The 18499-nt window shown below is 37.2% G+C and overlaps 1 protein-coding gene and 1 non-coding gene across 8 annotated transcripts in view; one reads left to right on the forward strand and one right to left on the reverse strand.

Moving 5' to 3' along the window:
- C11H1orf141 (chromosome 11 C1orf141 homolog) overlaps positions 1-16800 on the reverse strand; it is a 52700-nt gene extending 35900 nt beyond the window's left edge. For 2 of the 7 annotated variants that reach the window (XM_078026481.1, XM_078026477.1), the window contains exons 1-3: positions 16486-16784; positions 4389-4476; positions 1103-1260 (exon numbers count right to left, since the gene is read on the reverse strand). In XM_078026481.1, coding sequence (XP_077882607.1) covers positions 1103-1260; positions 4389-4463 — 233 coding nt within the window. In that variant the 5' untranslated portion in view covers positions 4464-4476; positions 16486-16784. Of the gene's footprint in view, positions 1-1102; positions 1261-4388; positions 4480-16400 lie in introns of all 7 variants that reach the window. The other 5 variants (XM_078026483.1, XM_078026479.1, XM_078026478.1 and 2 more) reach the window with 5 other exon arrangements.
- LOC120891119 (U6 spliceosomal RNA) lies at positions 11740-11846 on the forward strand. The gene has a single exon (XR_005735539.1). It is a non-coding gene; the product is annotated as a U6 spliceosomal RNA (small nuclear RNA).
- Positions 16801-18499: the final 1699 nt, after the last annotated feature.

The following is an 18499-nucleotide window of genomic DNA, read 5'->3' on the forward strand; positions in this document are numbered from 1 at the left end:
GCTGTATTTTGTGCTGTTATCAGAATGCTAAAAAGCAAAAAAATAAGTAATACAGTTTTCCATATCATGTTTTATGATAGACTGGGAGTTGTTTGTCCAACTTTCTTCCAGATACCTTCACCTGAATTCCCCACAGGCATCTTAAAACTTAACAAATCCAAAATAAAATCCAGCTCTTCTCACCTTAATCCTCCTACTCACCCAAGATAGAGCTGCTTCTATCCACATATTCTCTACAAAGCACTATGATGCATGCACCTGGGCATCAAGCCCAGGTTTGAGGTCATCCTATTGAATTAGATGGTGATAAAGAGAATGGGCTCTGAAATCAGACTACCAGGCTTTAAATCCTTCCCCTTGCTAGTTGTGTGACATTGGAAGTTATTTAACCTAACACATGGATTTTTTATCTGTAAAACTGTAATTCCCACATTGGATTGTGACATAAAATAAATGAGATAAGAACAGTATCAACACTACCACCAATATCCAGTTGACCTGGTTTGATTCTATTTCTTTATACTTCTTTTCAGGCTCTCTACATTTCTGATGCTTGGAAAAATTACAGAGCATTACACATGTACATATGCTAGCGAAAGACCAGGTATGACATGATTAGGCTATCCATTGTTAAGTACACAAAGAAACTGCCTTATTTAGTTTTCTAGGCAGGCATTTTCTTGTAATATATTAATTAAAGTTTAAAATAAATCCTGACATTAATTTGGAGAAATGTCACTGACTAACTTTCTTTAAAAATTCAGAATTGTGTCTGGGGATGTAGTTCAGTGGTAGGGTTTGCCTAGTATGTGAGAAGTACTGGGTTCCATTCCAAGCACTGTGGAAAAAAAAAGTATTTAAAAAAATAAATAAAACCAAAAATTCATAATTGAAATTACCATCTATGCTAGTGAAATATCATACAAATATTTTATAAGCTGGGAATCTTCAAATAGTAATCTAGTATATCTTAACTCATAATTATTATAAAATATATCATATGACAAAGTTTTCATGTTATATACATTGCATAATTTAATACAAATATAAAGCAATGCTTCCAACCTTCAAACTGAAAGTTTGAGGTCGTTATGATAGTTACTTTTTTGATTTTTTAACGTCACGTGACTTATCTTCCATGGTCTTTGATGCTGTCCTCGATGCGGATTGAAGGGTAGCACTACCCTCTTCAAATTCTGAATGATAATCAAATGTCAGGGGTAAAGTATTTTCTGTTCCTATATACTGAAGCTTGTTTTTCTGCAACAAAACCAAAGTGACAACAAATAATTACTTTTCCTAGAGGGAATATCCTGTTTGGATAGGTCAAAAATTCATCTCACTTTACACACACACACACACACACACACACAATGCATGTGGCAGGCAATAATGAGAGAATATACAGATTGAAAACTGGGGTCTTGTGCCCCAACTTTTATGCCTTTGTTGTGTGACCTGAACAAGCTCTTCCCACCTATAAAATGAGGGTACTGGACGAGATGACCACTCAGACTCCCTTCTAATGCTAACATTGAGATTACAAGGAAAGACTTGTCTATGACATTTAGCAAAGACAATGTCTTTAAAGCAACTTGGAGAGACCCTGTCTGAAAATGAAAAATAAAAAGAGCTGGGGACGTGGTTTGGTGGAAAAGCACCTCTGGGCTTAATCCCCAAGACCAAAAAAAAAAAAAAAAAAATCATTAAAATATAAAATATTTACACAGATGGACTGAAGAGAAAAGAAAAACAAATATAACTAAAGAGTGAGTTAAGGAGATGGAAGTTATCTCTAAAAAATTCTCTCAGGGTACAGCATAGAGGAATAAAGGTAAAACTTTTGAAGGGAAAGTTAAAGAAATGGTGGCAAATGCTGGTGATCCCAGCTACTCTGGAGGCTGAAGCAGGAAGACTGCAAGCTCAAGCCTAGTCTGGGCAACTTAGCAAGGCTCCATCTCAAAAGTAAAAATGGCTGTGGATGTAGCTGAGTGGTAGAGCATCCCTGTTTCCATCTGGGTACAGAGGTGCGGAGCCGGGTCGGGGGGTGGCGGGGGTGGGGGGCGATTAGGGAAGGAAAGCAGAAAAAGAAAGTCAAAAGATAGAGGGAGCTTCTGCATCTGCCCATGAAGGATTAAGTGCTATAGTAATTAAACTCCTACTGTAAACAACCAGAAAATCAGGCAGAATATATGAAAACTACCTTCTTCAGCAGGAATGAATCCTGGAAAGAAGAAAAAACAAATGAGGTGAATGCTGCAATAGCCCAGATTACTTCCTAGAGCAATTTCTGGGCTGAGGTTCAGGGAAGGGGAACCCAATGGGTCTGGGGGAATTCAAACCAAATTTTCTGGCCTTGCTGTTGTTAAGTTCAGGTGAAAGACAGCAGCAGTGGTCGTATTTTGGGGTATTAACTCCAGAGAAATGAAAACTTAAATTTATACAAAAACTTGTATAAAACTTGTATAAAAACATTCATAGCAGCTTTATTTTATTTTTACCAGTCTTATTTTTTTGTAGCCAAATCCTGACAAGAACCCAAATGACCTTCAATGGATACATTATTGAAACTGTTCCTCCATATAATGGAATACTACTCAGCAATAAAATTTGCATGTTATTTAAAATAACAAAGCTATGGATTCATGCAAAAATCTTGGTGAACTTCAAAGTCCATTATGTTTAGTGAAAAAGGCACTCTCAGAACTTTACATATCGGATGATTCTATTTGTATTACATTTTCAAAATTACAAAATTGTGGAGATGGAAAACAAATCAGTGATTGCTTTTCACGGATAGAGATGGTGAATGCAGTGGATAAAAGAAGTAGCATGAGAGTGTTGTGTACAGTGACAGAAAAGGGCTGGATTTTGATTGTGGTGGTTACACACATCTGTAAATGGAATAATACTGCATGAAACTATACATACACACACACACACACACATACAAATTCATGCTGGTCAAAAAATGAATAAACTGAAGGTAAAAACTGAAGAAAATCTGTAGTCCTGTTGACAGACATCAGGTATCAACGTCTTGGTTTTAATATTGTACCATAACTGTATAAGATGTCATCATTGTAGGTAACTTGGATAAAAGGTACGCTGGATTGCCTATACTGTTTTTGTAACTGCAAAAACTGGGTCTACAATATTTTTAAGTTTAAAAAATATTAAAAAAACAAATACCAGAGTGATTTATGTATTAGCTAATTTTCGTGTTAAAAAATAGATAAAATCTACTTTTATGTATGTAGGTGTCTATGTGTCTGTGTATTCTTATTCTAAATACATATAAATTTATATGCAAAGATAAATGTCTTTATGTCTATCTTTATAAGAGTACATAAAAAGATATGAATGAACAAACTCTAATTGTCAAAATGTATTTGCCTCTGATGAGTGGATTATAGGAAAGAGGCCAAAGACTACTAATTAACTTCTCTTTATTTAATTTCTTTATGTCTACTTTTCTTTATGCATCTCTATGCAGTTTAACTTGTTCCAAAGATATGTTTTATACTTACAATTTTAAAATAATAAAAGTTTTAAAATATGATCATATAGTGTGTATAGTGTGTGTGAGTGTGTGTGTGTGTGTGTGTGTGTGTGTGTATTTTTTTTATGGTGCTAGGGATTGAACCCAGGGACTTGTACTTGGGGAGGCAAGCACTCTACCAGCTGAGTTATATATATCATCAGCCCCAGTATATAATTTTAAAAGAATTTCCAGAAAACCAAAATTTAATTGTTCCTTTATGTCCCAAACTGGGTTTTGAGAACCATATTCTCTTTTATATTTTTCTTGAATTCTATGAGTCTTGCCTATTTATAGTTTACTTCAATTATTTCTGTAAGTTTTAATTATTTCTAATTTGGTAACTATCCCAAATGTTCTCTTCCTTTTAACATGCCCAAACTAAATAACTCAGCATATGTTTAACACGTTGGTAAGAACTATAGCAGTAGTCACATTTAATGTTCAGCAGCACAGAATTTTTAAGCAGGTGTGATATATACCATAACCTACTGTAGCAGCTGTCTGGAGGTTTTCTTGTACAGTTAATGAATTCTTTTTATTATCCACTTAGATGATTCTTTCACCTAATGTAATGATTTGCTTTTTACAAATTAGTTTATATTTTCAGATTAATGTATCATTAACTAAAAATCAAAATTATTATTATTTGAAATGTTAATTTTTTAATATATTTTTTTTAGTTGTAGATGGACATATACCTTTATTTATTTTTATGTGGAGCGGAGGATCAAACCCCATGCCTCATGCATGCTAGGCAAGCGCTCTACCACTGAGCCACAACCACAGCCCCTTGAAATGTTCATTTTTTAATGATTAAATTGAATTTAGCTTTCACTTTACAGACCTTTATTCTTCTGTTCATGAGTATCTTTGCTTGCTTATCCAGGAGTTCTAACTTCTGTAAGACTCTTTCTGCCATTGTCAGTAAATTCCTACTTAAAAAGGAAGAGAAGAAAAAAATCTCCGAATCAATTCAAATTTAAACATGCAACTGATTAGACATAAGAGATGACTCATCTTTACATTACTATTTACATAACTGATAGAATTCATGGAATAAATCATAGAATTATACATGTATCCACATTTTTTCAGAAGGTCACATGATCAGCACTCCCACATATGTGTGGGTCCCAGGAATTTCCATATTTAAGAGGAAGTTGAGTTGGAGAAACTTTAAGATTATTATATGAGAACTAGACATGACTCAGGCTTGAAGTAAGGACATGTGGCTTGATTTATGTCTATTTTATTTTGCCATGATATAATTTTAATAAAACTAAATGCAGGGTTCACATTTATATAGTTCACTGCATTTAAATTAAATTGGTCTGTGATCCAAGACTGTTAATATAGCATTTAGTCACACAGAAGGCATAGCAACTAAGCTGGATAGTCCCACTGTGGCAATAATTCATATTTCTGGTTAATTAATATTGCTGAAAATACCATCCGGGGTCAAGCAGTTTATATTAGAGGTTTGGTAAGTTATTTCAACATGAATACCTTGTCTAATTTAGTCCTGTTTTCAGATGTGAAAACAGAAGGCCACAAAGTACCTTCTTGGTGCAAGACAAATATCTTGGGGTAGAGTGGAAGCAAGAATCCAGGAAGGGTAGCTTCAAACTCCCTTTATTTATTTTAAAAATTTGAGCATTTGACTATTCATTTCATAAATCTTTTCTCAGTGAGTTCAACAGGCTCCAGTGGCATTTAAGTGTAAACATTATATGGGTCACAGAAAGTACTGAACTCATCAATGTTTTATTATTATTATTATTATTATTATTATTATTATTATTATTTGTTATGGGAGAAAATACTTCTGGTGTTTCCAATGGTCTGCAGACAAAGTTGGTCAAGTTATTGCCAAACATATTTCACCTGACCTTTGTTTGCTGGTTACTGAGAGAATGACTATTGCCTAAGCTAAGGGACCAAACTCCTAGGACTGCTGAACCGATTATTCATTGATAGGAGATACAGAATTGCTCCTAGGAGTCATTGTACTAAGAATAACTTACTTAATCCTCGATGAAAGTAAGGACATAACTTAGATAACTACCATTAATTGAAGCATATTTTTCTAGACTTTTAAACTAGACATACAATTAGCAATTCTTTCTAATTCTAATGCTAGTTTACATATAAAAAGCTATTTCCCCCTGAACTTATGGCATGAATTTAAACAAAGCCTGCTAAGTTAATATGAATTACAGAATTGAACTCATTAATGTTTTTAGTGTACATACTTATCTTCTTCCTAGCTCAAAAAAAAAAAACTATTTCTCCCATATTGTATGTGATTCAGTCAATATCACTTGGAGACAATTATGCATGAAAGAAAGATTCAAGCTCACATTATTTTGTACTTGATTTCTTTCAGTTCTTTCAACACTCTTTCCTTAACACACATTGCACCACGTATAAATTCTTAAAGCTTCTGATAGTACCTTTCTCCTTCCTGTCCCAGCATGCTCTCTGCCACCTTGCTATATCCACTTGCTTCATCTCATGATGTAATTTCATGTGTATTAGGGGTTTTTTTATTGCTATAACAAAATATCAGAGGCTAAGTACTTCATAAAGAAAAGAGGTGTGTGTAGCTTACAATTTTGGAGACTCAAAGTTCAAGATCAAGCAGCCCCTTTTTTTGGCCTGAAGTGAGGCCTCGTGGCAGATGATATTACAATGGTGGAAGTGTAAGACAGTCATTGTAGCACGGCAAGACACAAAGCCTTTAGAAAGCAGGGAGGGCCAGTTTTGCTCTTTTATATCAACCCTCTCATGAGAAATAACCAGAGTTCCTGGAGAACTGTACTAACTCCCTCTGAGGGTAGGACCTCCTGTGATCTAGTTACTTCCCACTAGGCTCCATGTCTTAAAGGCTCTATCACCTCACACATAGCTAGGCTCAGGAACAAATTCCTAACATGTGAGCCTTTGGAGGACATCCTAAACTATATCCAAACCATAGCATGAATGTGACAAAGAATTTATGCAAAGAAATTCTATTCTGTGGGTAGATAGCTTGCCTTATTATGACCTACATAACCAGAGATGTATCTGGGCAAGGGAAGATGCAGGATAAAGGTGTTAGGCACATGTGAGTTCCTTGGACTCTGAGCCTCCTACAGGAAAGCAGGGGAAGATTTTAGAGAAGAATAATAGATTACTTTAACATTACATATTTTTTTCTTTTTAAGGCCCAGGAACCAATCCTTTTGTGCCCTAAGGTATTTTAGTTTCTTTGTTTCCCCTGTGTGTGAATTCAAGGGGATAAGACGCCTCTATTCCTCAGTACAATTGCTTTCATGGGAATCAAAGATGTCTACCTCTCAGTAAGAGACAGAAAGGTAAGTAACCAGAAAGACCAGCAAATTGAAGCGAATGGGCTTCCCAGTTTAGGGAAGGTAAAAATTATATGAAGGACAACTGCGGCACACTGCTTACTTGTGGTAAGGAACAGAAAGCAGGTCATTTTAGAGTAAGATGTCCTATGTCTCTTACTTTTAGAGTCCTCCCATCTTCAAACTCACATCACACACTTTAAAATGTTCCATGTCATCCAGTTTTATATATATGGGATCCTATGATATGGAAAAATGTTTATGGTTTTGTTTAAAAATCATTTTTCTATGAGTGAATTATTTGGCTATGATATGAATTCTGGAAAATCACTACACGTATCACAAAATTTTTAAATTGAGGAAAACTAACCAATTATTTTTGAGTGTCAATAAAAATTTTATGAATACTAAATTTGTTAGTGAAACTAATAGAATATGATTCACTTTGAAGTCTTACACTTTGGAACCAAAACTTTTTCTTCCATTTTGCACAGTTTCATGGATCTTTGGCAATGTGCCAATCGTGCCTGATAAATGGTCTGGGAGAAGGTGGAGGTGAGGAAACACCAGAAATTAACTTTCTTGCTTTTCTCAATAAACCAAGGGTACAAAAGGCCTATTATAATTTAATGAATACTTTTTTCAATTTTTAATATTTTTTAATATATTTTTTAGAGAGAAAGAATCCTTAATATTTATTTTTTAGTTTTTGGTGGACACAACATCTTTGTTTGTATGTGGTGCTGAGGATTGAACCCGGGCCGCACGCATGCCAGGCGAGCACGCTACCGCTTGAACCACATCCCCAGCCCAATTTTTAATATTTTTATTGACTTTAAATTTTAAAACAAAATCCAGTTTGAATCACAAAATTCAGTTGCAATCATGACTGGAAATAAAATGTTTACAATATATTTCTAAAGCTATTATTTTCTGTAATAATAAGACGTTTAACAGCATAGCATGATGTGAAGTTTTCATTCCAATGGTTTAAATATTTTCTTAGGATGAATTACATTTTTAAAAAATTTAACACCATTTCATTGAACTGTACAAAACCAAAAACATATTTTTAAAAGACTTGCCAAACATCATTCATGAGTGTGTTTTCAAAAACAGCTCTACAGTGTGCAGGTGAAGCCGAGAGCTGTTTCTACCTTCTGGAAGGTGGAAACCTTTAGGAAGTGATCTGAAAAGGCTTCACCTTCACCATCAAGAAGAGCAGATTTGGGAATTTTTCCCCCCCAAAACTGTTTATACTTGATCCTGGTGGAGTACTGATACACACAGAACCCCGCCTGCCACATTTAATCAGAATCTGATCCACCTGATTCTGTGTAATGCTAAAGCTACCGGGTAAAGAACTAAGGTGAGAAACAGTATGGATATTTAGGAATGAACTCTAGAGGGCATGACTTCTAAAGGGGATCTATTATTTTATATCAGTAAAGAGGTGTTACTGAAACATAATCTCTCCAATATATGAACCTATTTTAAATGATACTTCAACTAGCAATAAGTTCCATTACATACTGTGGCCTAAAATAGTTTTTTAGAAAAAAGAGTTACTTTGTTATTCCACTTCTCATAATATCCATGCTGAGTATTTTCATATATCATCCAAGTACTGAGCTTTTTCATATTTCCAATGAGGTCAAACCTTTTATACTTTTGACTAATAAAGACTTATTTTCTATGTTGGACACATTTGGTTATTCACCAAAGCCTCTTGATTGGTAATGCAATGGACCCCGAGTCCTTGTAAATGATTAATATAAATATATAAAAAACTATAAGAGATTGATTTTGCTAGACTTTGAAAAACCTCATTTGCATTCCAAAACCAAACCTTAATGAGAGACCAAAGGGGCTGGAGATGTGGCTCAAGCGGTAGTGCGCTCTCCTGGCATGCGTGCGGCCCGGGTTCGATCCTCAGCACCACATACAAACAAAGATGTTGTGTCCACCGAGAACTATGCTAAGGGCCATTGCCAAGTAGGAATGACGCATCGAAATTTCCTTGCCAGCGTACCCCATGTTGCTTAGAGGAAGGACTTGTGGAAATGGACTTGCCTTGGACATTCCCTGTGACATTGCATGTATGTTTGAGAAAGGTGACCCTGCTCAAGGACCAGGGTGGATCCAGGTTTAGGGTGTATCCTGCAGGTTTTAGGGAGTATACCCCTCCTTGGGTTTAGGGCGTTCCCGATTTAGAACAATCTGGATTTAGGGCGGTTCCAGGTTTAAGGTTATTCCTGCTAGGAATAGGGCATATCCTGCTGCCTGAGTTCCCATTGAGTTCTCGTGGAATTCAGAAAGTATTTGGGATTCAAAGCCTGGTGGATGGGCTGGGAATGTGGCTCAGGCGGTAGCACGCTCGTCTGGCATGCGTGCGGCCCGGGTTCGATCCTCAGCACCTCATACCAACAAAAGATGTTGTGTCCGCCGAGAACTAAGAAATAAATATTAAAAATTCTCTCTCTCTCTCTCTCTCTCTCTCTCTCCTCTCTCACTCTCTCTTTAAAAAAAAAAAAAAAGCCTGGTGGAATACGTGAATTTTGAGGGCAGAACTTGGATTTCCTCAGAACGTGTTTGTAGAGGGCCGGTGTGAGTTCGGGAATAAAGAATTGCTGTTTGAATCTATAAAGCTGTGAGTGGCTCGTGATCTTGTGCCCAGCCAGACTGCGGCATTTGGTGGTCTGTACTCGGAACGTCTGAAACTTGGAGGTAAGTGAAATTGCTCACCCCTGAGGGAAGGCGAGAGAATGGGTGACCATTTCAAAAAACAATGTGTTCTTGTTTTGATTTATTTCGTTTTTGTTTTAAGCTGCCTATCCCTAGAAATTTCTCAGGCAAACTGGGAAAAATGGTTGGCTAAAGGTTTGAAGTTTGTCGGCCCTGAGGAAGAGAAAATTGATATAACGATTTTTTTATTCCGTTTTTGTTTCATTCAGTTTCGGTTTTGTTTTGTGCTATCTTATTGGGTTGCGTTATCTTTATAGTAGATTAGAAATTAGTAAAAAACAAACCAGAAAGGTGTTAAGTAAATTGTTAGAGGTTCAGACCATGGAGAAAGACATTTTAGATCAAGCAAAAGAGAAGGTCTCTTGAGCTAGTCAGACAGAGGAAGAAAATTTAAAGGAAAAGGGGTTATTAGGAAAAAGGCCACAACAGGAGGCTGTTACTAACTCCATTTTATCACCAGAGGGCATAATTCAACCAACAGCCCCACCGATGGAGACAGCTGAGTGGCCCTCAAACCCCATAGTTGATAAATGGGATCCTGAGACAGGACCTCAAAGATTAGGAGGGCAGTGAATTCACCGTGCTTTAGATTTTAAAACAATGAAGCAGTTAAAGGAGGCTGTAACAACCTATGGTCCCCAAGCTCCCTTCACGGTAAGCATGGTCGAGTCCATTACTAACTTGGACATGACGCCAGCAGATTGGGCTAGCATGTGTAAATCTGTGCTAAATGGAGGACAATATTTGTTATGGAAGGTTGCCAATGAGGAATTTTGCACGGGGACAGCTAGGCGAAATGCAGCAGCCAGTTACCCTCAAAGAAATCTAGATATGTTGTTAGGAAAAGGACCTTATGAGGGTCAATGGCAACAAATTGAATATGATCCTGCTATATATGCACAAATTGCTGCAGACGCAGTTAGGGCATGGAAGACTTTACAAGGACATGGAGATTTACAAGGTCAGCTATCTAAGGTAATACAGAGAGCTAATGAACCTTATGCTGACTTTGTAGATAGGCTTATTCAAACAGCTGCCAGAATTTTTGGGGATACAGATCAAGCAATGCCATTAATAAAACAACTGGCTTATGACCAATCAAATCGTTGCTGCAGAGAGGTTATTAGACCATGGAGACATGAAGATTTAAACACATATATTAAATTATGTAGAGATATTAATGAACAAGGGCAAGTCTTGGCAGCTGCAGTACAACAGGCTTTAGATGCCAGGCCAAAAACATGCTATAATTGTGAACAAACAGGACATTTTAAATTCTCTCTCTCTCTTTAAAAAAAAATGAGAGACCAAAGTCCATGTTGGCAAGTTAATGAATACTTTTCTGCTCTTTCTTTGAATTGGTGTAACTTTGGCTAATATTGGTTTCTCTGTAAACAGTCACATCTTCCTGCCTTCTCTGAAGTTTACTTGTGTCTTCAACTTGTTGCTTCTTCCTCAGTTCACCCCTTAAATATTGGTGCTCATAAGGGCTTGACTATCTTTCTCATCCTTCCATAAATTCTTGGAAAATAACCTCTCAAGACCTATGGCTTCATCTACTGCCACCTGTATTCAAACAAAATCTCCCTTCTGAATTCCAAACCAACACCGCCAGCTAACTTATATCTCCCATAGGAACTGCAACTGCAGATTTCAGAGTAAACTTCCCCTGTTGTTTTTATCCCCCAACCAAAAATCTCTTCCAATCTTCATTATCACGTTAGCATCTCTTAGATTTCTAGCTCATACTCTTAGGTGTCATAATGATTCTCAACCTTGGTTACACTGCAGAATAAACCAAGAAACCTCCAAGGAATAGCGATTCCCAGTTGCCACCCCAGACCTTCTCAGTTAGAATAGATTGAAGTGAAGACTGGTGATCGTTTTTAATGCTGTTGAAATGCAGCTCTTCTCAAAAAAAAAACAGAATTTGGTCCTCACTTTACTGGAAAACTCTTTTACTCCCACCCCACCTAAATGTGTATATGCTACACCTTAAATACCTTTTTAGCTCTTCTGTTCTTACCCATTTACATTGCTACTGCCTCCATTTGTAACTTCTTTCCTGGATTATTGCATAGCTTAAAAATTTGTCTTTATGTGCTCGCTTCAGCAGCACATATACTAAAATTGGAACGATATAGAGAAGATTAGCATGTCCCCTGCGCAAGGATGACATGCAAATTCGTGAAACGTTCCATATTTTTAATGAATTCTAATGCATTCTGTTGTTACATATAACAAATTAAAATAAAAAGATAACATTCATATATTTTTAAAAAATTGTCTTTACATTGGATCCATTCTATTCTCCATTCTATTCTTCACATCTGTATTACTTTTTTAAAAAATATATATATAATCATATGCCTTTCTGCTTAGAGCTCCAAGTCCTCCAACTGCTTTCAAAACAAATTTTAGGCCACGTGCAATAGCACACACCTGTATTCTCAGCTACTTGGGAGGCTGAGACAGGAGGATCATAAATTCAAGGACAGTCTGGGTTGTTTAGGGAGACCCTTTCTCAAAACAAAAAAATATAAAGGGCTGGGAATATATTTCCATGATAGAGTACTCCTGGGTTCAACTTCCTATATTACAAAGCAACCACCCCCCAACCCCCACCCCCGCCAAAAAACAAACAAACAAACAAATATCAAGGTCTTAATTTATCATATGAGGTTTATAGTCTGGCCTCTGGCTAAGTCTTTAACCTAACCTGCTTGTTGTTGAAATAAACTTGATAACTCTATCACAATGAAATGAACAACCTGTGGTTCCTCAAATGTTGTACCTCTCTTTATTTGTTCCTTTACTTTTTACACTTACCTAATCTAACTAAATATTTCATATACTTGTCTCCTCTTATGTATTTCTTGAAGGTAGGAACCTAATTTATCTTCATATTTAAGTGTACCTAACAACTTAAATAAATGAGTTAACTTCAGTCACAGAAGAAATACACAAGTATAAATGCTATTGCTGCTTTCAGCCTACATTCAAGCTTTTAGTTTACTTCATGAGTATGTACAAATCTTTGACAGTCCTATCAAGATTCTTCTGGATAAAGCCATAACTTAAAGAAGAGACAGGTGGATGAAGAGGAGGAGGAAGAGGAGGAGGAGAGGAAAAGGAGAAAATTGGTTGAAGGAAAATAAGAATTAAAGGAATAGATCTCATATTTAAAAGCAAGATAGCAAACATTGATTCTTCCCAACTTTCAAACTTAGAAAGGCAGCCTAGTATCCTGCTTAAGGACATGGTCTCTAGATTTAAACTGCTTGCACTGATTCCTTAACTCTATCACGTAACAGCTGTGTGAATGTAGTGAGTTGTGTTTAACTTGCTGTGTTGTCCATCTATAAAATAGAAATAATAAAAGTTCTTCACAGGATTGTTATGAGGTTCAATTGTGCAAATATAGATGGCAACATGTAAGTGTTTGATAGAATAAATGATCTAAGTGATGATATACTTACCAGTTAGAGATAAAATGGGATTTCCTTCCTATAAATGCTGCAAAATGCATGTTCTCCAGTTGTATACCATTTTATGTTTTTCTGCCATACCCTCCACCATGCAGTCAACAATGGTCTCCATATGTCTGCCTACTTGTTTCCTTCTCAATATAATTCTTCAATTATACCTCTACAAAATCACTTTGGAACTTAGGAAACATTAAGAATTTTAAGCACTTTGGTATCTTGTATTATAATCCAACAAAAATTTAAGAGCTTCTGTATAATGTCATCTAATTAGATTGTTTCCTTCCCTAACTTCCTCCTGGTTTCATTTTGAATTTTTTTTTAAATTATTATTTAAGAGTGAGCCAAAACTAAAACTCATGATCTATAAAACCCAAGGGTAGAACTTGAATCAATAGGAACTATTTAGGAAAATTGCCCAATCATTACAATGTCTCCATACCCCCACCCCTGAAAAAAAATTAGTTTTGTATTCAGTAGATCTAATTATCCCCTTTCAACTGATATAGTAACTGAGGTGGGACAGATGATCTCACTTAAAGAATTCTCACTGAAGCGTTCTTACATGTTCTTACAATTAGGGTGCAATGCTTCCATCTAGAATACAGGATTCTTATGTGGTCATAGAATCCTACCTCATAGAATCTCAGGGCTAGACACGTGCACAGTCTGTCACATAGACTGCATGGACACAAAGAGGACCAGACCTTTCCGATCCTGGCTTTGATTTCCATTGTCATTGTTCCATGTCTAATCTTCAGCTTTCTGGTTTTCTTCCCCTGGACTACTGCATCTTCTAATTTGCTTACCCCTAAAGTTCCTCCGCATCCTTCAAATGTTGATCCTTCAAAATGCCATGGGTGCAAATGCCATCGGTGCTGTCTTAAATAGGATCAGATCTAGCTCTAGTGTGCAAATCTTGGGTTGCTCCCTATTAGTTGCAGAGTGATCCCCCAAATCTTCAGAAGACATATGAGGCCATTCAAGAAAAGACAGCCTAAGATCTGGCTCAATTCCCCTTTCCAATGATCTCCCATCACAGCGTTTTGTCTTCCACCGTATTCTATCCTCCTTCCCTGGACATTCCCTGCCCCTTTTCCCACCATGTGCTGTACTCATGCTTTTTCTTCCACTCAGAATGTTCTCTCTTCCTGACTTCCAGTCGCAAGCCTACTCTATCAAATCCTGGTGTAAAGGTGTCCTCTTAAGAACTCTACTTGGCGTCTACTCATTCCTTGCCCTGTTTCTTGTGAGCTCCTGTTGCACTCTGTCCCCCATTGCCACACGTAGCATACACTGTTTCATGTTAAAGAGATTCACTCTTTGACACATCTCTTCTCCACTGTCTTGAAGCTCATTTAAAGCAAGAATTGGGTTACCCACCTCTGAATGCTCAGCGCCAGGCAGAGCATTTTAGAACTATCTGAATCTGAAAAATGACATTTTAATTTGGAGATGTCCCTGAATATAACATTTTAGGGATAAACATTCCTATTTATCTGTAATGAACAATGTTCTTTCATGATTTACTAGATACAGGATGAAATATGAAACAGTGAATTATTACACAATGTGGTTCTTGCCAAATCTGAACTCAGTAAAACTGTTTTGAAAGGAAACTCAGATTTATGTTCTTAATTACTGGATCAGCAATGACCATTTCTTGAGGGAAAAAATATAGTGAAATAGAGAACTTGCCAATTAGGACCCAATAAATTTCCAAAATCACTCTTGTAGTAAATCAAAGGTCTGTCCACATTGGACTTATTTCAGCATCAACATATTAGCACAACAGAAGATGAGTCATTACTAAAATAATACAGCTTTTTAAAACCTACTTTTAGGGACACTATTTTATTTTAACAGTGTGCACCTTGGGGACTGAAAAGAAAAAGAAACAAAACCCAGGGTTGTCAATATAATAAGCTCCCTTGAGAAGGCTTCTTCAGCAAGTTCTCAATGTCTCCTCTTAATAATTCAGAGAAACCAAAAAAATCTCTAAACTCACAAACTGAAGAGCAGAAGTGAGCAATTATCTAGAAAATGGAGACATTCAAATTTACTTTCATTTTATGGCTTTATCAGTTTAAACATTTATTCCTTGAGGACAAGGCCCCTGTCTTGTGTTTTTATCTGACAGTCTCCTAATCACTATCCTGAGACCACAGTAAGTTCTCATTTCATTTCCTAATGGTTAATTTTTTACTCCATAATGAAAAAAGTGGTGAATTCCTGCACTTCATATTCGAAGTGCAGACAAAAAGGTATCTTCTTTTCTTTTAAATCTAAAATGTTGATAAATGGTCCATGTTATAGACTGAATTATATTCCCATCCAGCTCATATGATGAAGCCCTAACCTCTAGTTCCTTAGAATGTGATTGTATTTGGAAAGTCATCTTGAAAGAGGTCAAGCTAAAATAACATTGTTATGGTAGGCCCTGGTCCTTATGACTGGTGTCATGTAAGAAGAGATTAGGGTGGGAGACAATACACAAAGACCTTGTGAAGACAGAGAAGGCAGCCACCTGCAAGCCACAGACAGAGATCTGGGAAGAAGTAGCCCTGCCCATACCTTAATGGGTTTTCAGCCTCCAGTTTTGTGAATATACACATTTCTGTTATTTACCTCACAGCCTTTATGACCTGCAAACTAAGGTAGCCATCAAATAGGGAGAATTAGTTAAAAATTTTGTTGTAAAGAGTTGCAACTATAAACCTGGTCCATATACTCAGAGAGTAGCCTACATTTTCTTGGCCCTTTTTTGTTATAAGAGAAATGGGGAGAAAGCTTACTCTTCATTTTTAACCTTTACTACAAATTGTCACCAATTTGAGGTTAAAAGAGAAGTTTCCAAAGGGAGGGGAAAATCAAAGAATTTTAAAAGTATGGTATACATGCTTTGGTAATATTGTGAGCAACCAATCAGATAAGGATTCAATGAATTAATTGGCCAACTCGAGATCACACCATAATTACCAACCACAAGAGTGATGAACTCCTGCCAACCATTCCAAGTACTTTCTGTCTTGAGCAAGTTGGGAATGCATCAATTATGCGCCCTTGAGGGCATCTCCCACGTCTCTCCCCGCCCCCAGTTCCCGTTCACCGCCTCCCCCCCCCCTTCAGAAAGTAGGGAGCACAAGTCGAAACACTTTATGCTGCAAATGATTAAATGGGAAGCCAACATCCGGGACAAAATTGAGGCAGCTCGGTAATGTTAAGAACAGGCGAAGGGGTTTTCTATCTGCCCCCCTCCCTCAGTCCCATGCTCACCCCTCCCAGGTTCACGCCGCGCCTCCCCATCCGCGCTCTGCCCCAGACCCTCCTGCCGGGAGGGGGCGGAAAGAGCCTCTCCTACCTCCCTACAAATGTTCACCTCCAGCTTTTCCAAACAAACTGCGCGTCACTTCCTCGGATGGCTCGGAACTCCCCGCCGCGCTGATCCAAAACAACGCGTCCTGTGTCCATAGAAACAGTGTCCAGAGCGCGTCCCCTCTGGAAAAGTCTTGAGACGTTTGCCCACACACTTTTGTCACTAGAGGCCAAAGTGATTCACCAAATACTTACGGGCCTAAAGCCCATTATGCTGAAGGAGTGGAAAGAAGAGAGGTCAGGAAGAGAGAAGAGCAAGGGAGAAGAACTGAGGGGCAGTTAACGTTGCTCCTCTCTATTGTCACTTCTTCTTCCTCTTGTATTTTCCTGGAAAGGCAGAATTTCAAAAAGAAGAGTAAATATACAGCTTGCAGGTTCGAATGGAGGTCGATAGCCTATTTTTGAATGGCTGATAGGATATTTTTTTTTCATGACTGAGGAAGTGAAAAAAGAATAGATCTTATTCACAAGGCCAGGAAAGCACCTATTCTAATTAGTATGATATAAATTGTATGGGTGGGCATGTGCTCAAGTGATAGCGTGCTCGCCTGGCATGCATGCGGCCCGGGTTGGATCCTCAGCACCACATACAAACAAAGATGTTGTGTCTGCCGAGAACTAAAAAATAAATATTAAAATTCTCTAAATAAATAAATAAATTGTATAGCAGGTGTGGGGACACACACACACACACACACACACACACACACACACACCCCGCAGAATCATAATACAAAACGGACTGACTTGAAAACACTTCCTATTTTATCAACAATATCAGGAAATTTCTATAAAATATTGGTTACATTTTTTACTCAAGAGTTATCTTGGTAAGCATTTTAAGAATATACCTTGTCTGATTCATCAAAATAAAAAAAAAAAAGAAAGAAAGAAAAATAGCATTAATTACTAAAAGATAAGTCAGTGCTAGTGGCAATGCCAGAAACTTGGCAAAAAAAAAAAAAAAGTGTGTTTGTGGATCTGTAGTAATCAAAATTTGACAGGGCTGGGAATGTTGAGGCCCTGATTCTGGGAATTCAACAGATGAGATTGGGCCACTTGCCCCCAAAAACAAACAGGAAAAGTAATTGTGAAAAGCATAAAAGAAACTTTAATCAGTATAGTTATCCTGGGAGACAAGGGAAACTGTGTCCTTATCTCTGTTATTCAGGAGCTGACTATGACTTTGAGATCTTGTAGAAAGGAGAATAAGGTCAAGGATTGGGTGTTTGCACAGTTGGAGGCTTTTCTTCACAGCTGCTGATGCAGATGATATTGGTCAGATGATCTTCTCAGTAGTGGTCTCCATCTTTATCTCAGGATTTGGCTATCAGGCTCTTTGGCTATCAGGCTCTCTTTATGAGAAAGTTACTGTTGCCTTGGACAACAGTAGTTTTGACTCTTGCCACAAGATATTTATCCATCAGACTTGTTATTCTGGAATTTAAAGTGACTCAGACTATAGGAAACAGATATAAAATGGAGGCAAAGATGCCAAGTCTTTAAACCTGCTTTTAGTTACCTATCAGACATTTGTAGGCAAAAGTGAAAAGTTTAAGTCTTTGTTTCAGGTTCAATCCCTTTCTCTCTCTCTCTCTCTCTCTCTCTCTCTCTCTCTCTCTCTCTCTCTCTCCCTCCCTCCCTCCCTCCCTCCCTCTCTCTCTCTCTCCCTCCCTCCCTCCCTCCCTCTCTCTCTCTCTCTCTCTCTCTCATACACACACACACACACACACACAAATTTGTGCTACAAGTTGCTAGTCATAATGCATAAAAAAACAATGGAATCAGTTTATTTCACATATTTAATGTATAAAAATACAATAATAAAAAGTATAAGGTAGTTTGATTCTATAAATTTAAAAAAACTATATTCATTTAAGAACAATAATTTGTACAGAATCGTAACTACAATGTACTTGATTGTGGTAATTTGCCTAAGATTATTATGCCTTCAGCTCATAAATTGATACAGAGATGAAATTAACCTCTTCTTTTTTTTC

This window comes from Ictidomys tridecemlineatus, chromosome 11 (genome assembly GCF_052094955.1).
Source record: "Ictidomys tridecemlineatus isolate mIctTri1 chromosome 11, mIctTri1.hap1, whole genome shotgun sequence".
In the NCBI taxonomy this organism is placed as follows: Eukaryota; Metazoa; Chordata; class Mammalia; order Rodentia; family Sciuridae; genus Ictidomys; species Ictidomys tridecemlineatus.